This window comes from Bos taurus, chromosome 27, assembly GCF_002263795.3.
Source record: "Bos taurus isolate L1 Dominette 01449 registration number 42190680 breed Hereford chromosome 27, ARS-UCD2.0, whole genome shotgun sequence".
Lineage (NCBI taxonomy): Eukaryota > Metazoa > Chordata > Mammalia > Artiodactyla > Bovidae > Bos > Bos taurus.
The window spans coordinates 2,626,068-2,651,268 of NC_037354.1; the positions used below are offsets into that span (position 1 = coordinate 2,626,068).

Sequence of the window (25,201 nt, forward strand, 5' to 3'; positions counted from 1 at the left end):
GATGTGATGGAATTATAGCTGAGCTAATACAAATCCTAAAAGATGGAGTTTTAAAGTGATGCACTTTATATGTCAGCAAATTTGGAAAACTCAGCAGTGGCCACAGGACTGAAAAAGGTCAGTTTTAATTCCAAGCCAAAGAAAGGCAATGCCAAAGAATGTTCAAATTACTATACAATTATGCTCATTTCACATGCTAGCAAGGTAATGCTAAAAATCTTTTAAGCTTGGCTTTAGGAGTACCTGGATTGAGAACTTCCAGATGTGCTAGCTGGATTTAGAAAAGGCAGAAGAATGAGAGACCAAATTGCCATCATTTATTGGATCATAGAAAAAGCAAGGGAATTCCAGGAAGATATCTACTTCTGCTTCACTAGGCTAAACCTTTGTGTGGATCACAACAAACTGTAGAAAATTCTTGAAGACATGGGAATATCAGACCACCTGACCTGCCTTCTGAGAAACCTGTATGCAGGACAAGAAGCAATAGTTAGACCAGACATGGAAAAACAGAATAGGGAATAGAGAACTTCAAGGCTGTATATTGTCACCCTGTTTATTTAACATACATGCAGAGGACATCATGTGAAATTCTGGGCTGGATGAACCTCAAGCTGGAATCAAGATTGCCGGGAAAAATACCAACAATCTCAGATATGCAGATGATACCATTCTAGTGGCAGAAAGTGAAGAGGAACTAAAGAGCTTCTTGATGAGGGTGGAAGAGGCAAATGAAAAAGTTGATTTGAAAGTCAATATTCAAAAAACTAATGGCATCTGGTCCAATCACTTCATGGCAAATAGATGGGGGAAAAGTGAAAACAGTGACAGATTTTATTTTCTTAGGCTCAAAATCACTACACACAATGACCACAGTCATGAAATTAAAAGATGATTGCTCTTTGGAGGGGAAAGTATGACAAACCTAGAAAGGATATTAAAAAACAAAGACATCACTTTGCCGACAAAGGCAAATCTATGGTTTTTCCAGTGGTCATGTACACAGGTAAGAACTGGACTGAAAAGAAGGCTGAGCACCCAAGCACTGATGCTTTAGAATTGTGATGCTGGAGAAAACTCCTTAGAGTTCTCTGGACTGCAAGGAGATCAAACCAGTCAATCCTAAAGGAAATCAACCCTAAATCTTCATTGGAAGGACAGATGCTGAAGCTGAAGCTCCAATCCTTTGGCCACCTGATGTGAAGACCTGACTCACTGGAAAAAGACCCTGATACTTGGAAAGATTGAGGGCAGGAAGAAAAGGGGATGACAGAGGATGAGATGGTTGGATGGCATCACCAACTCCATGGACATGAGTTAGAGCAAGCTCTGGGAGATGGTGAAGGACAGGGAAGCCTGGCATGCTGCAGTGCATGGGGTTGCAAAGAGTTGGACAGGACTTAGGGACTGAACAGCAACAAAGTCTCCTTACTGGTTAATAGAAGAGTAGTGACGAGTACTCAGGCAGAGACAATACTGCTTGCTCACAGATTTCCCTGATACTAACTATCCCTCCCCTAGACAGATGGGCACTTACAACCTGTCATCTATGTCTATAATCCTCAGAACATCCTGAAATGAATGCCATTTCCCAGGCACTGGCTGCTAGTAATTGCAAAGGCCAGAGGAAAGTCTTGAAGAACCATGTCTCTGGATACAGTTCTGCAAATTACATTTGAGAAAGTTATCAATATGTATTGTTGAAGACGTCTCAAGAGAGATTTGCTTAGTGAGTTAATTTGAAGTCAGTCATTCTGTAAAAGGAACCTGAATAAATGCATCCATCTCTTGGGAAGACTCGGCTATTGAAAGAGTTCCCCTAATATTCAGTTTTTCTCCTTTTGGGCCAAGAAACTTGAGAAAATAAAAAGCCATTAACAGAAATTAGGCTTTTGAAAACTATATTTAGGATGAGCCAGTTAGGCTCTCTCACTTCTGAATTTCTCCTTAAAATTAAGATCTGAATAGAATTCATTCCTCAGCCCCGCTAAAAATGGGAATGTATAAAATCTTGAGCCCAACATAGTATACATCAGATACCCATAAGAAAAGGTTCTTAACCCAAATTTTATTTGAAATATGTATCAGGAGATTCAGTGATTCAATATACTTTCTGGTATATAACCATCTGAGTGTCGCTGCCATTTCCAATTAGATTTTAAACTCTATGGTAGGAATCCTGTATGTCAGGTCTGACATATTAGTGCTCAAAAATATTTTTTGATGTATCCCCTAACATAACCAGTTTATCTGAAGACACCAGCTGTGATTCTCCCATTCATTCTTTTTCTGTAATTGTGTATACTGAGGAAATACATCAGTGGCTTTGCCTTTCTCTACTACAAATGATTAAATGCCCAACTGATCTTTGTTACATTATGTTTCCCAAAGGGCATCTCACTTTGATTCAGTTGACTATTTAGTTTTTCATTTATAGATTTGAGCTATTGGGAGGAGGTTCTAATAACATTTATGTCAACGTAACACATAGCTTGCTGTTGCTCTCCTAACAACAAATAGCATGGAAAACAATGGGTGCACGGCCACAGATCTTTAATGGCAACCTAAGGGACTTTATACGGCATCACTTGGCCACATTTATATTTTGCATTTAGTTGAAAACTTTTCTCATTTGTTTTAATGACACCCCTTCTTAAATTAGACGCTATGGTAATAATGAAGCTATCTCGTGTGCGGATTGTATTTCTTTCCTCTCCAGTGTGTTCACAGGCATTATTTCATTTTGCTCCTTACCACAGGCAGGAAACGTTTATTATACATATTTTATAGCCATGAAGACACAGGTACAGAGTGGGTCACAGATGGTTAAGAGCAAAGCGTGGGCCGGAAACTCCATCTCTGGCACCCTGGCCCCATCGTTATGCACTGACTTGGTGTCCAGAAGTGCCTCTCCAGACCCATGCCAGGCTGTGTGCCTGCCATCAACATGGCAGACTGCAAACATATAGATGTCCAGGCCTTATCCTGCAGAAATCCAATTTTTATAAATGAATGCAATGTGGGGTAGTCATTGAGCAAAAAAAAAAAAAAAAAACTATTTGTTAACAGTGTGAGGAAATAAGGACCTTCGTATACTGTGGTGGAAGAAAATCTATATAGAACTTTTCCTGAAGGCACATGAAACAGTATGACTATTTGTACAAAGTAGTTTATTGCATGGAGAAGGCAATGCCACCCTACTCCAGTACTTTTGCCTGGAAAATCCCATGGGTGGGGGAGCCTGGTAGGCTGTACTCCATGGGGTCGCTAGGAGTCGGACACGATTGAGCGACTTCTCTTTCACTTTTCACTTTCATGCATTGGAGAAGGAAATGGCAACCCACTCTAGTGTTCTTGCCTGGAGAGTCCCAGGGACGGGGGTGCCTGGTGGGCTGCCATCTCTGCGGGCGCAAAGAGTCAGACACGACTGAAGCGACTTAGCAGCAGCAGTTTATTGCATAGCTTCTTAGGAAGGGGAAATTATGGGAGGGATGGGGAAAAGCCAAAGGTTATCAATGATAAGGAATACAGACACGGTCAGGATCACTAAGTCTGAACACCTGCTGGAGCAGACACCAGGTTTGCGAATTGGGGTAAGTCTAAGCCTCGGTTTCATCATTTGTATGATGAAGACAGTATTAACCCCTAACTTATAGGATTAAGGTGAAGGCCAAAGAAGATATATATTAGCACAGTGCATGGTACACAAGATGTTCTCAATAAATGCCATGAGATCACTACTGTTATTATTATAATCATAATCATAGGCCATGGGCCAGTAACATGAAACATGATTTTAATTGTTAGTAGTAGTAGTTACAAAACATGAGATAAAGTTATGTACTGACAGGAAAGTACGTCCAAGACACAACAAAGGAGAAGAGATTGTCCCCAGAGCCATCAGCATTCAGGCTTATTAATTTTAAAGGTATGGACAGACATTCAGCTGCAGAACTTTTTTTACAACATGAATCACCTCATAAGTAACTCGTAAATAAGAGAGTAAGTGGGCATCACAGCCACTACTGCTCCCCTTTTGTCATTGTTTCCTAGCTGAAGCTATCAGGGGTAAGCTTTCTCTCAAATAAACAGAAAACCTCAGCCATGAATAAGCAGATTAAGAGAAAAAAGGTGAAAATCCTGCAGAATGACTTTCATTCGTGAAAGCAATTTCTGGTTTAGGTGTCTGCAGAGTCCCCACAGGAAGCTGTCTGTGTAGGTTGCAAGCGCAGAGGAAGGGGCTGTTGAGACATTTCCGGCTGTGCTGAAGATACTGAGTCAAGATGCCCCCAGGATCACGGCTTTAATTCTGAAAGAACAAGTCTGCTAAAAACTACCCAGACTCGCCTCACGGCCCTGAATCTGCAAGAGGCTGAAAGCATCCAGAGTGAAAGGTGCAAACCCCTCTGTGAGTGCAGACCCCTCTGTGAGTCCAGCTGCAGAGGAGCTGGTGCAGGGACTCTGCTGCTGTACCTGGCAGGGCTGCTTCTGAATCCCCCAGGACTCTGGGTTGGGAGGAGGACCACGGACATGCAGGGTGTTAGCCCCACTCTTCTCCCCACCATCTCTGCTACAGTTAGTATGCAGCTCTACAGAATGCAAGGCTTTGGAAGACACATGGCCTCATTGTAGAAAATATTTGTACTTCCCCAAACATGGATAATGGAATAAGTGGAGGGAGATTGACAGGGAGGAGCTGAGTTGAGAAACTTATCACCTCTACTTTCTGCTTTCCAATATATTCTAAATTTTTGCCATATTCTTAATGATTTGAAATAAATAGAAAAACATTGACAGAGATATTAATAGAACATAATGATGAGTTAATTCTCACATAAATCAGAGTTTGACACCACTAATGTAGCCACATGTGGCATCTATTAAACTTCTGATTGGGAATGGAAAGTCTGACCAGGATCTCCAGTCAACACCCATGTCTGCACAGACACCTCCCCATCCCAGGAAAGAAAAAAAACAAGGGAAGATGTACTCACACATACAAGACGGTCCTGGTGTCCCCTACTTTTCCAGCATCGCCCACGGTTAGGGTGTCATAGCCTCTTTCTAGCTCAAACTCCTCAAAGGCAAGCTTGATGACCTGAATCAAACACAAGACAGAATTACTTAGCATAATGGGAACTCCCTGGGACCTTGCATACTGCATATATCCAGTTGTTCCATAATGCCATTGTTATTTCAAATAATATCAAGTTGCTTTTTAAAATAATGATTATATACATTTGAGAGCCCCTGATTATAGGATTCTATGGAACTCAAAATTGCTATCACTCCAGAGATATTATCAGGTTTAAAAATGAAATCAACCCATATTATATGTTAAGCCCATTAAGTATTTATTCTCATATTTATAGTGTTCAGAATCACCAAAGGTTAAGTCAGTATAAGCAAAATAAATGGAAACTGCAGTTAATGAGATCTATTTAGAGGATAATTGGAACACCAAAAAATAAACATTTTCAGTGTGATGTCCACAGATTCCATGTAATTACTCATATTTACATATGAAAAAGACCTTCTGAGGCTGGAAAATTGTCCTCTACATTTACCTTGCAAAGCCTTGTCTTTTTTAAAATAAAGAACACTTTGGGTGCTCAACATCATCTAGACAAGACCAGGTTGCGTCTGATGCGTGGATGTGGTATAACACTATGCACGTCTTTCAGTAGAGCACATATCCTTTTCTCCTGATAAAAGTAATTCTTGCTTTGTTGACCGAAATTGTGATTAAGGGGAAAGAGTGTCTGGGATGTCAAAAAGTTAGGCTAGAGCCCTAGATGACAAGGAGAAATAGATTGATGATGGAACTATATGATAGATAGATACATAGATAGAGACACTAGATAATCTGTAATAGATAAAAAGGAAAGGAAGAAGATATCACTGATGAAAGAGAGAGATGAATAGATAGGTAAAAGAGATCAGTAAATGGAGATGATGGCAGTAGAAATACATGAAGAGATAGATGGATAGATGATAGAGATGGTAGATAGATAGACATAGGTAGGTAGGCAGGTAGTTAGAGTAACAAATGAGGTACATAGCTAACTGAAGACAGTGAGAGAGAATGGCAAATACAGAAGCCATTAACAGTGTAAATACACTTTGATGAGATTTATTTAACAGTAACTCTGAAACTCTGGAATCTTGTACAAAACATCAAATGCTTATTTATTAAACCTGAGGTCTAAGTGGCACCAGGGAGGAAGGCAGACTTTGGACTACTATCCGATTTGATGTTGCTTTTCTGAGCAGGCTCTAACCAGGTGCTTTCCTGAGCAATGCTAATATGGGATGCATTAATTTTGCTATTTGAAATTCTTACTAAAATTAGTTGTATAGCCATTATAATTTATTTTAAAAATCTACTCTTTCAAATTGCAATGTTTGTCTGAATACATTATTTTAGCAATCTAATTTGAAACAGGTGTAGGGATTGATGGCTGTTGTTTATGAAGCCCAGCAACCAAGGATGGTTTTACTTCATTTTTTGTCTTTCCATGCGCTGATTTATAAATGTCCATGGTCTAACAAGATAGAATAAAATGATTGAAGATTCACACATCCTGGAGGTTCCCATTACCCTTTTTGACACACTGATTCTGTGTTGACTTGTCTAACAGCCTGCAGTGAAACAATGATAATCCATTCAAGCCTGAGGGTCATGCTTGGCTGATTTTTAATGTCACAGATGTGAGTCTCACCACATAAATGTGTTTTTATTTTGGGTGTAAAAAGGATCATTCTTTAATTCTTTTAAGCCAAAGCAAAGGGTGTCGGAGACGTTTTTGTCAGGGTTTAGTCTTGACAATCAGCCTCTACTGAGAGTCAAAGGACAATCTTTATGCCATTGCTGCTGCTGCTGCTGCTAAGTTGCTTCAGTCATGTCCAACTCTGTGTGACCCCATAGATGGCAGCCCACCAGGCTTCCCCGTCCCTGGGATTCTCCAGGAAAGAACACTGGAGTGGGTTGCCATTTCCTTCTCCAATGCATGAAAGTTAAAAGTGAAAGTGAAGTCACTCAGTCGTGTCCAACTCTTTGCGACCCCATGGACTGCAGCCTACCAGGATCATCCACCCATGGGATTCTCCAGTCAAGAGTACTGGAGTGGGTTGCCACTGCCCTAGTTTTTTATAAAGTATGGCATTCTATAAATATATCTGGGAGCAAAACAAAATATACATCTGGAATGAAAGTTGCTGTCATTTCTCAGTCAGTGATGAGTGATGTGATTAACAGAATTCATTTTTGTAAACAAAATTTTTGTGTATTTAAGGAGTATAGCATGAGGATTTGATGTCCACACATATAGTACATGACCGCTACTATAGTCAGGCTAATAAACCTGTCTCCTCACTTAGTCATCACTTGCATGTAAAGTAAAAGCACCTTAAATCCATTCTCTTAGCATATGTCCAATGACCAATACAGTATTATTGTCTACAGCCACCATGCTGCCCATAAGATCTCCAGATTTATCCCCACCTCCACATTCCTAGTCACCACGGTTCGAATCTACTTCTATGAATTTTTTAAAAAATGTATTTAATTGGAGGCCAATTACTTTAAAATATTGTATTGGTTTTGCCATATATTGACATAAGTCCGCCATGAGTGTACATGTGTTCCCCATACTGAACCCCCCTCCCACCTCCCTCCCCATGTCATCCCTCTGGGTCATCCCAGTGCACCAGCCCTGAGCATCCTGTATGATGCATCAAACCTGGACTGGCGATTCGTTTCACATATGATAATACACATATTTCAATGCCATTCTCCCAAATCATCCCACCCTCTCCCTCTCCCACAGAGTCCAAAGACTGTTCTATACATCTGTGTCTCTTTTGCTATCTCGCATACAGGGTTATCGTTACCATCTTTCTAAATTCCATATATATGCATTAGTATACTGTACTGGTGTTATTCTTTCTGGCTTACTTCACTCTGTATAATAGGCTCCAGATTCATCCAACTCATTAGAAATGATTCAAATGTATTCTTTTTAATGGCTGAGTAATACTCCATTGTGTATATGTATCACAATTTTCTTATCCATTAGTTTGCTGACAGACATCTAGGTTGCTTCCATATCCTGGCTATTACAGACAGTGCTGCGATGAACATTGGGGTACACATGTCTCTTTCAATTCTGGTTTCCTCGGTGTGTATGCCCAGAAGTAGGATTGCTGGGTTGTATGGCAGTTCAGGCTGGTTTTAGAAAAGGAAGAGGAACCAGAGACCAAATTGCCAACATCCACTGGATCATGGAAAAAGCAAGAGAGTTCCAGAAAACATCTATTTCTGCTTTATTGACTATGCCAAAGCCTTTGACTGTGTGGATCACAATAAACTGTGAAAAATTCTGAAAGAGATGAGAAAACCAGACAACCTGACCTGCCTCTTGAGAAACCTATATGCAGGTCAGGAAGCAACAATTAGAACTGGACATGAAACAACAGACTGGTTACAAATAGGAAAAGGAGTATGTCAAGGCTGTATATTGTCACACTGCCTATTTAACTTGTATGCAGAGTACATCATGAGAAACGCTGGTCTGGAAGAAGCACAAGCTGGGATCAAGATTGCAGGGAGAAATATCAATAACCTCAGATATGCAGATGACACCACCCTTATGGCAGAAAGTGAAGAGGAACTAAAAAGCCTCTTGATGAAAGTGAAAGAGGAAAGAGTGAAAAAGTTGGCTTAAAGCTCAACATTCAGAAAACTAAGATCATGGCATCTGGTCCCATCACTTCATGGGAAATAGATGGGGAAACAGTGGAAACAGTGTCAGACTTTGTTTTTCTTGGGCTCCAAAATCACTGAAGATGGTGATTACAGCCATGAAATTGAAACTGAAAGACACTTCCTCCTTAGAAGGAAAGTTATGACCAACCTAGATAGCATATTCAAAAGCAGAGACATTACTTTGCCAACAAAGGTCCACCTAGGCAAGGCCATGGTTTTTCCAGTGGTCATGTATGGATGTGCGAGTTGGATTGTGAAGAAATCTGAGCACCGAAGAATTGATGTTTTTGAACTGTGGTGTTGGAAAAGACTCTTGAGAGTTCCTTGGACTGCAAGGAGATCCAACCAGTCCATTCTAAAGGACATCAGCCCTGGGTGTTCTTTGGAAGGACTGATGCTAAAGCTGAAACTCCAATACTTTGACCACCTGATGTGAAGAGTTGACTCATTGGAAAAGACTCTGATGCTGGGAGGGATTGGGGGCAGGAGGAGAAGGTGACGACAGAGGATGAGATGGCTGGATGGCATCACCAACTCGATGCACATGAGTTTGAGTGAACTCTGGGAGTTGGTGATGGACAGGGAGGCCTGGCGTACTGCAATTCATGGGGTCACAAAGAGTCGGACACGACTGTGTGACTGAACTGAACTGATGGCAGTTCTATTTCCACTTTTTTAAGGAATCTCCACACTGTTCTCCATAGTGGCTGTACTAGTTTTCATTCCCACCAACTGCGTAAGAGGGTTCCCTTTTCTCCACACCCTCTCCAGCATTTATTGCTTGTAGACTTTCGGATAGCAGCCATTCTGACTGGCGTGAAATGGTCCCTCATTGTGGTTTTGATTTGCATTTCTCTGATAATGATGTTGAGCATCTTTTCATGTGTTTGTTAGCCATCTGTATGTCTTCTTTGGAGAAATGTCTGTTTAATTCTTTGGCCCATTTTTTGATTGGATCATTTATTTTTCTGGAATTGAGCTGCAGGAGTTGCTTGTATATTTCTGAGATTAATTCTTTGTCCGTTGCTTCATCTGCTATTATTTTCTCCCATTCTGAAGGCTGTCTTTTCACCTTGCTTATAGTTTCCTTTGTTGTGCAGAAGTTTTTAAGTTTAATTAGGTCCCATTTGTTTATTTTTGCTTTTATTTCCAATATTCTGGGAGGTGGGTAATAGAGGATCCTGTTGTGATTTATGTCGGAGAGTGTTTTGCCTATGTTCTCCTCTAGGAGTTTTATAGTTTCTGGTCTTATGTTTCGATCTTTAATCCATTTTGAGTTTATTTTTGTGTATGGTGTTGGAAAGTGTTCTAGTTTCATTCTTTTAAAAGTGGTTGACCAGTTTTCCCAGCACCACTTGTTAAAGAGATTGTCTTTTCTCTATTATATATTCTTGCCTCCTTTGTCAAAGATAAGGTATCCATATGTGTGTGGATTTATCTCTGGGCTTTCTATTTTGTTCCATTGATCTATATTTCTGTCTTTGTTCCAGTACCATACTGTCTTGATGACTGTGGCTTTGTAAGTAGAGCCTGAAGTCAGGCAGGTTGATTCCTCCAGTTCCATTCTTCTTTCTCAAGATTGCTTTGGCTATTTGAGGTATTTTGTATTTCCATACAAGTTGTGAAATTATTTGTTCTAGCTCTGTGAAAAATACCATTGGTAGCTTGATAAGGATTGCATTGAATCTATAAATTGCTTTGGGTAGTATATTCATTTTCACTATATTGATTCTTCCCGTCCATGGACATGGTATATTTCTCCATCTATTAGTGTTCTCTTCGATTTCTTTCACCAGTGTTTTATAGTCTTTTATATATAGGTCTTTTCTTTCCTTAGGTAGATATACTCCTAAGTATTTTATTCTTTTCATTGCAATGGTGAATGGAATTGTTTCCTTAATATCTTTCTATTTTCTCACTATTAGTGTATAGAAATGCAAGGGATTTCTGTGTGTTGATTTTATATCCTGCCACTTTACTATATTCATTGATTAGCTCTAGTAATTTTCTGGTGGAGGCTTTAGGGTTTTCCATGTAGAGGATCATGTCATCTGCAAACAGTGAGTTTTACTTCTTTTCTAATTTGGATTCCTTTTATTTCTTTTTCTGCTCTGATTGCTGTGGCCAAAACTTCCAAAACTATGTTGAATAGTAGTAGTGAGAGTGGGCACCCTTCTTTTCTTCCTGACTTTAGGGGAAATGCTTTCCTTTTTTCACCATTGAGGATAATGTTTGCTGTGGGTTTGTCGTACATAGCTTTTATTATATTGAGGTATGTTCCGTCTATTCCTGCTTTCTGGAGGACTTTTATCATAAATGGATGTTGAATTTTTTCAAAGGCTTTCTCTGCATCTATTGAGATAATCATATGGCTTTTATTTTTCAATTTGTTAATGCGGTGTATTACATTGATTGATTTGCAGATATTGAAGAATCCTTGCATCCCTGGAATCATGATGTATGATCTTTTTAATGTGTTGTTGGATTCTGATTGCCAGAATTTTGTTGAGGATTTTTGCATCTATGTTCATCAGTGATATTGGCCTGTAGTTTTCTTTTTTCATGTGGCATCTTTGTCAGGTTTTGGTATTAGGGTGATGGTGGCCTCATAGAATGAGTTTGGAAGTTTACTTTCCTTTGCAATTTTCTGGAAGAGTTTGAGTAGGATAGGTGTTAGCTCTTCTCTAAATTTTTGGTAGAATTCAGCTCTAAGCCGTCTGGACCTGGGCTTTTGTTTGCTGGAAGATTTCTGATTACAGTTTGAATTTCCGTGCTTGTGATGGGTCTGTTAAGATTTTCTATTTCTTCCTGGTTCAGTTTTGGAAAGTTGTACTTTTCTAAAAATTTGTCCATTTCTTCCAAGTTGTCCATTTTATTGGCATAAAATGTTTTATAGTAGTCTCCTATGATCCTTTGTATTTCTGTGTTGTCTGTTGTGATCTCTCCATTTTCATTTATAATTTTATTGATTTTTCTCCCTTTGTTTCTTGATGAGTCTGGCTAGTGGTTTGTCAATTTTATTTATCCTTTCAAAGAACCAGATTTTTTCCCCTTAGCACTGCTTTTACAGTGTCCCACAGGTTTTGGGTTGTTGTGTTTTCATTTTCATTCATTTCTATCCATATTTTGACTTTTTTGATTTTTTTCCTATGATTTGTTCTTTATTCAGCAGCGTGTTGTTCAGCCTTCATATGTTGGAATTTTTAATAGATTTTCCTGTAATTGTGATCTAATCTTACTGAATTGTGGTCAGAAAATATGCTTGGAATGATTTCAATTTTTTTGAATTTACTAAGGCTAGATTTATGGCCCGGGATGTGATCTATCCTGGAAAAGGTTCCATGTGCACTTGAGAAAAAGGTGAAATTCATTGTTTTGGGGTGAAATGTCCTATAGATATCAATTAGGTCTAACTGGTCTATTGTATCATTTAAAGTTTGTGTTTCCTTGTTAATTTTCTGTTTAGTTGATCTATCCATAGGTGTGAGTGGGGTATTAAAGTCTCCCACTATTATTGTGTTATTGTTAATTTCCCCTTTCATACTTGTTAGCATTTGTCTTACATATTGTGGTGCTCCTATGTTGGGTGCATATATATTTATAATTGTTATATCTTCTTCTTGGATTGATCCTTTGATCATTATGTAGTGTCCTTCTTTGTCTCTTCACAGCCTTTGTTTTAAAGTCTATTTTATCTGATATGAGTATTGCTACTGCTGCTTTCTTTTGGTCTCTATTTGCGTGGAATATCTTTTTCCAGCCCTTAACTTTCAATCTGTATGTGTCCCTTGTTTCGAGGTGGATCTCTTGTAGACAACATATATACGGGTCTTGTTTTTGTATCCATTCAGCCAGTCTTTGTCTTTTGGTTGAGGCATTCAACCCATTTACATTTAAGGTAATTATTGATAAGTATGATCCCTTTGCCATTTACTTTATTGTTTTGGGTTCGAGTTTATACACCCTTTCTGTGTTTCCTGTCTAGAGAAGATCCTTTAGCATTTGTTGGAGAGCTGGTTTGGTGGTGCTGAATTCTCAGCTTTTGTTTGTCTGTAAAGCTTTTGATTTCTCCTTCATATTTGAATGAGATCCTTGCTGGGTACAGTAATCTGGGCTGTACGTTATTTTCTTTCATCACTTTAAGTATGTCCTGCCATTCCCTTCTGGCCTGAAGACTTTCTATTGAAAGATCAGCTGTTATCCTTATGGGAATCCCTTTGTGTGTTATTTGTTGTTTTTCCCTTGCTGCTTTTAATATTTGTTCTTTGTGTTTGATCTTTGTTAATTTGATTAATATGTGTCTTCGGGTATTTCACCTTGGGTTTATCCTGTTTGGGACTCTCTGGGTTTCTTGGACTTGGGTGATTATTTCCTTCACTTTTTAGGGGAGTTTTCAACTATTATCTCCTCAAGTATTTTCTCATGGTCTTTCTTTTTGTCTTCTTCTTCTTGGACTCCTATGATTTGGATGTTGGGGCATTCGACATTGTCCCAGAGGTCTCTGAGATTTTCCTCATTTCTTTTAATTTGTTTTTTTTTTCCCCCTCTCTGTTTCATTAATTTCTACTATTCTATCTTCTACCTCACTTATCCTATCTTCTGACTCCATTATTCTACTGTTGGTTCCCTCCAGACTGTTTCTGATCTCATTTATTGCATTATTCATTATATATTGACTCTTTTTTATTTCTTCTAGGTCCTTGTTAATCCTTTCTTGCATCTTCTCAATCCTTTTCTCCAGGCTATTTATCTGTAACTCCATTTTGTTTTTAAGATTTTGGATAATTTTCACTATCATTATTCGGAATTCTTTACCAGGTAGATTCCCTATCTCTTCCTCTTTTGTTTGGGTTGGTGGGCATTTATCCTGTTCCTTTACCTTCTGGGTGTTTCTCTGCCTCTTCATCTTGCTTATATTGCTGTGTTTGGGGTGGCCTTTCTGTATTCTGGCAGTTTGTGGAGTTCTCTTTATTGTGGTGTTTCCTCACTGTGGGTGGGGTTGGACGGGTAGATTGTCAAGGTTTCCTGTTTAGGGAAGCTTGTGTCAGTGTTCTGGTGGGTGGAGCTAGATTTCTTCTCTCTGGAGTGCAATGAAGTGTCCAATAATGAGTTATGAGGTGTCAATGGGTTTGGAGTGACTTTGGGCAAACAGTATATTGAAGCTTAGGGCTGTATTCCTGTGTTGGTGGAGAATTTGTGTGGTATGTCTTGCTCTGGAACTTGTTGGCCCTTGGGTGGTGCTTGATTTCAGTGTAGGTATGGGGGCGTTTGATGAGCTCCTATTGATGAATGTTCCCTGGAGTCAGGAGTTCTCTGGTATTCTCAGGATTTGGACTTAAGCCTCCTGCCTCTGGTTTTCAGTCTTATTCTTACAGTAGCCTCAAGACTTCTCCATCTGTCACTTCCAAGGTGGTTCCCTCTGTTTTAGCTTCTGTTTGCTGGTCTCTTCAGTGTCTGATTTTCTCCCTGACACAAGGGGGGGCGGTGGTGGACACTTTTTTAAGGCTCACTTGTTCAGTTGTGCTGTGGGGAGGGAGGGACACTGCCAACAAATAACACTGGTGTGTGCTCGCAGTGTCTCAGCCACACTGGGTTTGTCCCCACTCATGGTGCATGTGCCCTCCCTGCCCACACTGCTCAGGCTCTAGGTTGCTCTGCCAGCAACTGTCTGAGGCTGGCCCTGGGCTGCATGCATCTCCCAGGTATAAGCCCCTCAGGTTCAGGCACTCGGGTAGTGTTCAGAGGAGCAGACTCAGTTGGGCTTGCGTTTTGTGCCCTTCCCAGGTCCGAGCAGCTTGTGTGACCAGGTGTTTGGCGAGTGCTGTCGCTGTGACTTAGCACCTCCCGCATCCCTGCCACTCTGTTTTCTGGGTGTACAACCGGCACACCTTCTCAGGTGGATGTCAACCGTCCAGAGCCCTAAAGAGTCTTGGTGAGCAATGAAGCCTGCTTGCAGTTTGGTAGATACTGCCTTGCTGGGGCTGTGATTGCCTCCTTCTGGCTCTGGCTACCCTCGCCTGCCTGTCTCCAGTGGGGGATGGGCCAGTCTGCAGCCAGCTAGCTCTAGTCAGTCCTTTGTTCTGTGAGTGGGTCTGGCGGTGTCTTAGGTTAGGGCTTTTCACTTTTTCGTGGGGTAGCTATCCCACAGTCTGCTTTGCTATCTCAAGTTAGTTCCTTCAGACTGCCCTCGGGGCATTTGGGCTTGGTCCTTACTCTAAGCAATGCAGCCCACATCTCCCTGTCCAGCCCCCGCTTGCTAGTGGGGAATGCGGGCATCTGCCCTGCTTCTCTGCTGGGAGTTACCGTTGGGCACATAATCTGTGGGTTTTAATTATTTATTTATTTTTCCTCCCAGTTATGTTGCCCTCTGAGGTTCCAAGGCTCGCCACAGACTCGGCAGCGAGAGTGTTTCCTGGTGTTTGGAAACCTCTCTTTTTTAAGACTCCCTTCCCGGGACAGATCTCTATCCCTACCTCTTTTGTCTCTCTTTTTATCTTTTATATTTTTTCCTATCTCCTTTTGAAGACAATGGGCTGCTCTTCTGGGTGCCTCATGTCCTCTGCTGGCATTCAGAAGTTGTTTTGTGGAATTTAGTCAGCGTTCAAATGTTCTTTTGATGAATTTGGGGGGGAGAAAGTGGTCTCCCCGTCCTATTCCTCCGCCATCTTAGGACCACCTCCTGTGAATTTTTTTAGATTTCACGTATACATGAGATCATGTAGCGTTTCCTTTCTGTGTATGGCTTAATATTCCATTGCATGCATGTATATATGGTGGCAGTGATTGAGTGGCTCAGCTGAGTCCGATTCTTGTGACCCCATGTGCTGTAGCCTGCCAAGCTCTCCTGTCCATGGAATTTCCAAGGCAGGAATAGTGGAGTGGATTGCCATTTCCTTCTCCAGGAGATCTTGTAAATCCATGGATTGAACCCACGTCTCCTGCATTGCAGGCAGATTCATTACTGCTGAGCCACCAGCAGTACACACACAGACACACCACATTTTCTTCACTCATCCATCTATGGACACTTAGGTTGTGTCTGTGTTTTGGCTGTTGTAAATAGTGCTGCCTGATGTTTTAAAGTGTGAATGATTCAGTGGCATTTAGTTCCAAATGTTTCCTTTAGCTTCGTACACGCACACAAGCACACACACACATGAATCACTAGGCTTCCTCATCAAAAGTTATATTTTTTATGTGCCTTTGGTTTCAGTGTCCTCTTTAAACTATATTTAAACTTTTTAGAATGACATGTTTCTGCCAGAAATTGTGATGATAGGAAGAGATACAGAATAAGAGAACAATTTTACAATTTTCTGAGATGTACAACAGCACAAAATAAATAAGCAAAAAGTCCCTACATCTTGGAAGAAGCTAACTCATAATCACCTTAATGAATGACTGTAGGGTTGAAATCAACAAGGTAAGGAATGATAAAGGGGAAGGGGAAGGAAACTGATAAAAAGAAGGCTTAATGATCTGAAGTTGAACGGTCAACTTCAAGTCATTTCGCAGAAGAAAGACTTTTCAAACTATGAATTTCCTCCAAAATAATATAACCCTATATCTGGAAATTGCTAACGTGCTTGCCAAAAGCAATTTATTTCACATTTTCAAGGGAAATTCACACTTTCTTAGGAGCTAAAAATTATGAAATAATTGCTAACAAGTTTTAAGGTTTTTAGCCTGGGGTACTGAGGACCAAGCATAGGAAAATTGAAAAAGTATTAACTAATTATAAAGAGACAGTCCTGTCCAAATGCATGCAGCACAGGGCCTGGGTAAATGCACACTGGTGTTTCCCACAGAAAAGTACATAAAATGTTTCATATCTGCAAATTACACATGGCAGTGGTCAATGATATGTAGTATGAAATTACTAAGATTTGGTTGCAACCTAGAAAGAAAAGTGCTTTGAAAGAAACAATTTAGGAAAAAAAAAATTTTCTAGGATAGCCTTGCTTTATATTTAGCCCCACATACAAGCACTAAATGTCCATTTAAAATTAGAGTTCAATGCACTGTTAATAAAAAGAGACCTATAATAATATGGCAGGACTAGTGGTAAAGAATCTGCCTCCAAGTGCAGGAGATGCAAGAGACGTGGGTTTGATCTCTGGGTTGGGAAGATTACCCTGGAGCAGGAACTGGCAACCCACTGCAGTATTCTTGCCAGAGAAATTCCATGGACAGAGGAACATGGAGGGCTACAGTCTATGGGCCGCAAACAGTCAGATATGACTGAGCACATTATACTTATTTCAAATGTAGCTGCAATATTATTAACCTGTGCTACCAAGAGTCAAATTAACCAGGGAACCAGAGGCAGAAAAGAGAAACACTCAAACAGGCAGGACAACATGCAATTTCTCCATCCACAGATGTCTGGTCATATCATCACATCACAAGAACACAAGGGGCATGCCATATGGATCCCAGAATCTCCCACGTGGTTCTGTCCTCTAGAACTTTGCTGATTTCCAGCCTAAAGGCCAGCACTTCCCTGGTTGCTCAGATGGTAAAGACTGCATCCCTGCCTGCAATGAGAGGGAGCCAGTTTTGATCTCTGGGTCAGGAAGACCCCCTGGAGTAAGCAAGCAGCAACTCCCTCCAGAATTCTCGCCTGGAATTTCGTGGACAGAGGAGCCATGGCGGTCGCAGAGTCAAACATGACTGAAGCAAGTTAGCACATAAACAAAAACAAAACGCACCCTGAAGGCCATCCTCTGTCAATTCCCTTCTGTCAGCAGTAACTGGAAATAAATTACTTTCACTCTCTCTGTGATGCACCTATGGGGACCTTCATCCCTGACATCAGGCCTCCTGAGGATCTGGGTGCTGAGGATCAAAAGTAGGATGCAGCCACGTGTGTGAATTGTGTAGTGGTACAGCAGGCACTGGATTAGCAATAGCTGTGTCATCACCACCTTCATTGGCTTCTATCCTAGGAAACTCCTCACGTCCACCAGGCCAGGCCACATTCTGCCACCAACTTGAGGATTGTATTATTTCAAACCTCACAAGTCTTTATAACCAAGGAAAACCCTGGCTCTCTTCATTCTGACTTAGCAATTCCTAATACCAATTTTTTCCAAAAAAGGAATCCTCTGTCATTTTATTTCTAGACACATGTTTCCAACTACACACCTCCCTTTTCATTTCAGTAGAATTGTGCTTCTCCTAAGAAGCTTGTCTTGGAAAAATACTTAGACACAATACTACGGATTCTCAAGAATTAAAGTCAGATCCACAACATTTCAGAAAAAGAAGTGAATTGGGTGTTGGATGAAGATGACAGGGACTAATATTGTAAAGAAAATCCTCAAGCAAAAATCATCAAAATGTCAATAAAACTGTCAGAGACAGAGTATACTTACAGTGCAACAAAGACTAACCAGCTCACCTGAGAGACTAAACAAACTCCAAAGCAGTGATGGAGGCATGTTAAAGCAGTTTACTGAGTAAAATAAGAGAACAAACTAGTGAGATCGCTGCATGAGTTTCATTAATTCTGGAAATGAAGCAACCAGAGAACCACAAGCAGTGTTTGGGAGATTATTGAAATGCATTCCCAGGTGGATGAAAGAAGACAGCATAGTTATTAAACATGAGAGACTGGGAATTTGAGAGTCACAATACAATAACTGCTATAGAATAAATCAGAGGGTTATTAGATGTGGTAAAATGCAGAATTAACATTTACAGAATGTTAAAATCTATCCACGCAGGATATGTGGAATAACTTAGCTGGAAATTTGAAGGACTAAAAGATGAAAGGATTGCAAGAGAAACATACAGATCCATAGATAAAGGCAGAAAATATGGGAGTTTATGAAAAATAACTGGAATGAAGGGGCAAAATCAATAACTAGAAAAATAACAGAAGGCACATTTTTTATAGCTGGGTACTGATGAAAATAGATCTAAAAAAATGGTACATTATGGCCCTGCTTAAACAAAATAAATCAAAATAGGAATATATCATCTCATAGAAGTATTCAAGAAATCTAAGAGTTCCATAGAGTAACACAGAAGAATTTCAAGAAATGCCAATCAAAGTTAGTTTTGTTTATCTCTGACAAATAAAACCCTAGAGATGATGGATCAAGATTATAAGTCCCAGATAAAAAGAAAAAAATATGTCTTTTTTAGCATGTTTATTTAGTGAAGAAGTTATTTTGTGTAGGAAAGAAAAGAAAATATTTTTTCTTAAATGTTTCTGGTATTTTACTAACATACTGCTTACCTCCAACTTGGCTGAAAGATACTTCAAAGAACAGAATTAATTTTAAATAGTTATCTAAATGGTATTTTACTTAACTGTGAAAAGAATTAGCTAAAGAATATTTTTTAAAGTCCTCTTTTTAAAATATATTTATTTTAATTGGAGACCAATTACTTTACAATATTGTGGTGGTTTTTGCCATCCATTGACATGAATCAGTCATGGGTGTACATGTGTTCCCCATCCTGAGACCCCCTCCCGCCTCTCTCCCCATCCCATCCCTCAGGGTCACCCTAGTGCAGCAGCCCTGAGCATCCTGTCTCATGCATTGAACCTGGACTGGTGATCTGTTTCACATATGATAATATACATGTTTCAATGCTATTCTCTCAAATCATCGCACCCTCGCCTTCTCCCACAGAGTCCAACAGTCTGTTCTATACATCTGTGTCTCTTTTACTGTCTCGCATATAGGGTTATCATGGCCATCTTTCTAAATTCCATATATAAAGAATTCCATATATAAAGAGTGGTTAAGAATCTGTCGGCTAATACAGGAGACACAGGTTTGATCCTTGGTCCTGGAACTAAGATCCCATATGCTGCAGGGCAACAAAGCCTGTTTACCACAGCTACTGAGTCCACACGCTCTAGAGCCCATGTTCCGCAACAAGAGAAGCCACTACAGTGAGACGCCCACACACAACTGGGGAGCAGCCCCCGCTGGCTGCAAGTAGAGAGAGCCCGTACATGGCAACAAAGACTTGGAAGTCAAGACAGAGCCAGTGTGTCAAAAAGGGCAAGGGGAGCACATAGCCAAAATAAAGTAACTAATTAAGAAAAATAAATGACGTTATATAGAAAGGAAAGGGTTGAGTTGATAAAAATAAAGACATGTACATTTATTTCTACATATTGAGTAACAGAGTTAGACAAAGAATCAAGCAACCTATTTACTTTCGGGATTGAGCCCCAGATGCCAGAGGTGGCTTCCCGAGGTGGCTCATTAGTGATACAGCCATTATAATTTATTTTAAAAAATCTACTCTTCAAACTGCAGTGTTTGTCTGAATATATTACTTTAGCAATCTAATTTGAAACAGGTGTAGAAATTGGGAGCTGCTGCAAACCAATATCAACATTGCTTATGAAGCCCAGCATCCAAGGATGGTTTCATTTAAATTTTTGTCTTTCTCATGGGTCAATTTATAAATGTCCATGGTCCAGCAAGAAAGAAAGGGGGAAAAAAAAAAACTAACTAAAGAATCATATGACCTGGAGGTTCCCATCAGCATTTTGACATCCTGACTCTGTCTTGACTTCTATAACAGCCTGCAGTGAAGCAATGTGAATCCATTCAGGCCTGAGGGCCAGAGTTGGCCAATTTGTAAAAAAGTGGAAATGAGGCAGCCACCCAACCTTATGTCAAGCTTGCAGGGAGATGTTGCCACCTGAACATCAGTGGACTAGGTTCTACTGTTATAGTTATCTATCATGGATGCTAGCAACATAGCTTTGGTGAGGCCATTTAAATGCCTCCATATCATGGTCACCCACTTCTGTTTCGTGAAGGCAAAGGAAGCTTAAGAGAGCTTGGGATTTACGAAGTAAACAGGAGGTAGAGGGTTCTACACATGTGTTAAGAGAAGAAGGTGAAAACAGGAAAATACTGACACTCTCAATGTATGGGATGAGGGGAATGGATGGCCTTAGTCCTGCTTCAATCAAGCCCTACAAAGCGATGGTTTACACAGACATTTTACATGGTTCATTCACTCATTTTTAATTCATCTTCAGTTATGTCTATAAATATCTCCTGTCCTGGAAGGAAAACTCTAGAAATATACAAATTCCATCAAGAAAAAAAAATAGGTCAGGTAGAAATAGCTAATGATGAATATGAATTAATACTTCAAACTATGACACTTAAGAGTGATCTATTATTTGACCCCAAATTTGTACCTTGATATAAAAGACAGGATTTCCCCTCCTTTAGGTCTTTTGTGTCTAATTGTTCTCTCTTTGCTCCTGGACTGTACATAGTTCGCCTCTTACTAGAAAGTTCTCTCTTGAGTCCTGGGAGTGGCTGTCCCTCCTACAGGGATCCAATTTGAGTATTTTTTCTCAAGGGTCTTTTTTGACCCTGTGAATACCATCCTTACACTGTTCACTAGCAGTCATGCTTATTACCTAGTATTCTTCCTCTCAAAGTCTCTTCACATTATCTGAGTTTTCTTTTTTACCTATCAATGGAGAAGGCAATGGCACCCCACTCCAGTACTCTTGCCTGGAAAATCCTATGGATGGAGGAGCCTGGAAGGCTGCAGTCCATGGGGTCGCTGAGGGTCGGACACGACTGAGCAACTTCACTTTCACTCTTCACTTTCATGCATTGGAGAAGGAAATGGCAATCCACTCCAGTGTTCTTGCCTGGAGAATCCCAGGGACAGGGGAGTCTGGTGGGCTGCCGTCAGACACGACTGAAGTGACTTAGTAGCAGCAGCAGCATCTGTCTGTGTATCTACCTATGTATCTGTCTATCTATGTATCCATCTATCTGTGTATCTGTCTATGTATCTATGTATCCATCTATGTATGTATGTATGTATTCATCTGTCATCTATCTGCTCATTTCCTGTCTTTCCAATTAGAATGAAAAATCTAAGAAAACAGGAGTCATTTTGATTTCCTTTTTTTAACTACTGGGTTCAGCACTGTATGTGCATAAATATTTGCTGAATCAATACACTTATCTTTCCCAGGTATACCATTTAACCTAAAAAACCTGGGACTATCACATATACACAGGGTTTAACTTTAGACTCTAAAGCTAGTCAAAGGTTGATGGCCTCACGTTAGCATAAACCAAAATAGCTCCAAAGTTGTACGAAGCAAAACCAAGTTGATGCCCTTCAGAATAAGGGGAAAAAATTATACTCACAAATATCTGTAACATTCCAGCATGCCTGAGGATTCTAGAAATTTTTCTTTTTTTATATGGAATTATTCATTAAGGGTAAGAATGGTTTATTTTATGGGCATACTCACCCTCACCTATTCCATCCCTAAGAACTGCTAGCTAGTAAACTACTTATTCAGGAATTAGATTTTAATCATTAAATTCATAAGATTTCACCAGTGGTTCAACTTCTCAGTTTTACTAAAACAAAACAAAACAAAACAAAACAAAACAAAAGAATGGTTCTTGTCATGTCACTTTTTTCAACTAGTAGAATAAAGGCTGCTTTTGATTTTGATACTAGAAGAGTCTTTCTGACATTTTATTCTACAGCAAAACTTGGGCAACAATTTTTTCTAGCTACCAAACATGCATAGAAAATCTACTACATTTCAAATCTACTTAAACATCCCACATCTGTATATTTATTTCAGAAAATATTTTGAACAATGCTTACACATTATTTGGCCTATAGCTACCCATACAAAAATGGACTAATTAAGAACAAAAAAGCTTATTTCTGTGGTCATAGATGAATGGTAAATTTACTGGGGTTCTTCCAAAATATGCTTTCTAGGGATTGTAAATGACGTAGGAAGAGGCTCACTGGTGGTCAGAAGAGGTCCTGAACCTCCTCTGGCCTTGAATTTTGGTTTTGTAGTTTACTAGCTGTATGATTTGTGTAAGTAAATTCAGTTATGCATGTTTCCCTTTCCTTATCTACATGACATGCAGAATAATATCACAATGGGATTATTGTAGGGAAGAAAGAAATGAACATGCATACAACACCTGAAATAGTATGTGATGCATACTACACATTCGATAGGTTTCAGTTAGCTCTAATTCAAACATGTGCCTTGCTCTTGGGCTGGGCTTTATCAACAGTCTGGTAATTGCTCACTCTCCTTTCATTCAAATTATCCATCATATACATCCTTAACAGTCCATTATAGTTTTGTTCTGTAAACAAATTTGAACTGTTCTTTTATTGAAAATGTTCACTGTCTCTCTCCAGAATCCATGAAGTTTAAATTATCTTGTAGCATGTTTCTCAAAACACAGTCCACAGACCCCCTACATCAATAACTTCTGTGTAATTAATTAGTGATATTAAAAATTCAGATTCTTAGAACCCAGAAACGCTGATGTAGAGGGAATTCTGGTATAAAAATATACCAAAATGCTGCATGGCTATCAATGGATTATGGACCAGTGATTGATTCTCTTTTTTTTCTACTTTTTTGCACTCTTCCAATTTTCCTAAATGAATGTTGTGTGTGTGTGTGTGTGTATTCCTTTTAAATAAAAGAAAATCATATGAAATTTAATTATTTAATTTAGCCAGCAGCTGAGGATAGTTGCAAATTCTGGAGCTTAAACTATGCAGCTATAGATTAGCAACATGTAGAAAATGACTATTTAATTTTAGACATTTTAAATGCTATTGGATTGTAGATAGAAGATACCCAAGTGTATATGATTTTTTATCTGACAGCATGTAGAAATAATATTGTCTTTGTTAAATGTCATCAGTAGATTCAATTAAGAACACTGAAAAATGACTGAAAGGTAAGGATTAATGATTTCCATCAAGTAAAATGCACTATTCCATGTAAGAGTCAACTACAAGGCAATAGTACAACAGTTCAAAACAACTCAGAATTTGGAGTTAATGTAGGATGTCAAAAATGAAAGGAAGATACAAAAGGAACAAATGAGAAACAACTAACAATGCCCTATGCTGCTGCTGCTGCTATGTTGCTTCAGTCGTGTCAGACTCTGTGCGACCCCATAGATGGCAGCCCACCAGGCTCCCCCGTCCCTGGGATTCTCCAGGCAAGAACACTGGAGTGGGCTGCTATTTCCTTCTCCAATGCATGAAAGTGAAGTCGCTCAGGCGTGTCCAACTCCTAGCGACCCCATGGACTGCAGCCTACCAGGCTCCCCTGTCCATGGGATTTTCCAGGCGAGAGTACTGGAGTGGGGTGCCATTGCGTTCTCCGAACCATGCCCCATAGAACAGTTTAAATAAGTTGCTGCGTTTCTCAAACTCCAGCCAGGACTAGGGAACTGAGCACTTCATTGTGCCTTGTGTTTGCTGGAAATACTAATTAGAGGAGACTAGACACCATGCACATTCTAGATAGGTCGCTAGGAGTCGGACACGACTGAGCGACTTCACTTTCACTTTTCACTTTCATGCATTGGAGAAGGAAATGGCGACCCACTCCAGTGTTCTTGCCTGGAGAATCCCAGGGACGGGGGAGCCTGGTGGGCTGTCGTCTATGGGGTCGCACAGAGTCGGACACAACTGAAGTGACTTAGCAGCAGCAGCAGCAGACACCATGCACATTCTAGACAAGTCAACCTGAGAAATATAATTTAGATCTCCAGTTCTGCTAGTGACAATGCAACTGTAGTGCTTAAAAGGAATCCATAAAACACATAAAAGAATCATTAGTGAATTTCCTCATATTTTCCCTTTATTTTATTTCAAACTGAGAATATGGCAGTTTTAAATTGGAAGATAAACTATCTCCTTTAAACTATTGGCAAGCTAACCTTTATTTTTATTGCAACATTTAAAAAATCCTTTACAAACCAAAATTAGAGAATTGACTTTTGTGCTTTACTGTCCCCTGTGCAAATATTTGGGTGACTTAAAATTAAGAATAAAAGCATATATGTTTAACAAGATGACCATTCCTTAATTTTAAACACAATGATTACTTATCTCTGATGGGCAAAATTATCAACACTTTTTTTTTCTCTGCATATGGAAGTTATGTTTTATCAGTAATGGCTTCTCCTTAAAAAATAGCTGTGTCTTCTCATTCAATGACAGCTTGTCCTGCTTGCTATTTTTATGTACTTGTTGGAAAGAATGAGAACTGGATACTTATGATTGCCTCTAGTAGATATGTTTCCTTATTCAACCTCTTCAAAAATACTCTCAAGTCTTCTGAACTTTCTTCAGATCTTAAGTATCCTTATTTCTGGCAGAGGAGCTGATCATCAAGGACAAACAAACTTGTTCAATCTTTTATTTATTTTTTTTTATTTCCACTTAAATATTCTCTGTAGCTTTAATCTCCATGCATTTGGTTTTGTCTTTAAAACTGGCTATAACCCACTTGCTTTATTTTCAAATATGTTTAAATCCACCCAGAGTATGAGGGGTTAATACTCAGGGTGTGAAGAAAGTTCAGAATACTTAAGATACCTTCTGTGACCATTTCATAGCTAG

At 39.6% G+C, this 25,201-nt stretch overlaps 1 protein-coding gene across 2 annotated transcripts in view; it reads right to left on the reverse strand.

Moving 5' to 3' along the window:
* The window catches only part of CSMD1 (CUB and Sushi multiple domains 1), a 2,064,317-nt gene that overhangs the window by 476,932 nt on the left and 1,562,184 nt on the right, over positions 1–25,201 (reverse strand). For both annotated transcript variants that reach the window (XM_059882319.1, XM_024986326.2), the window contains exon 11: positions 4,995–5,098. In XM_059882319.1, coding sequence (XP_059738302.1) covers positions 4,995–5,098 — 104 coding nt within the window. The remainder of the gene's footprint in view (positions 1–4,994; positions 5,099–25,201) is intronic.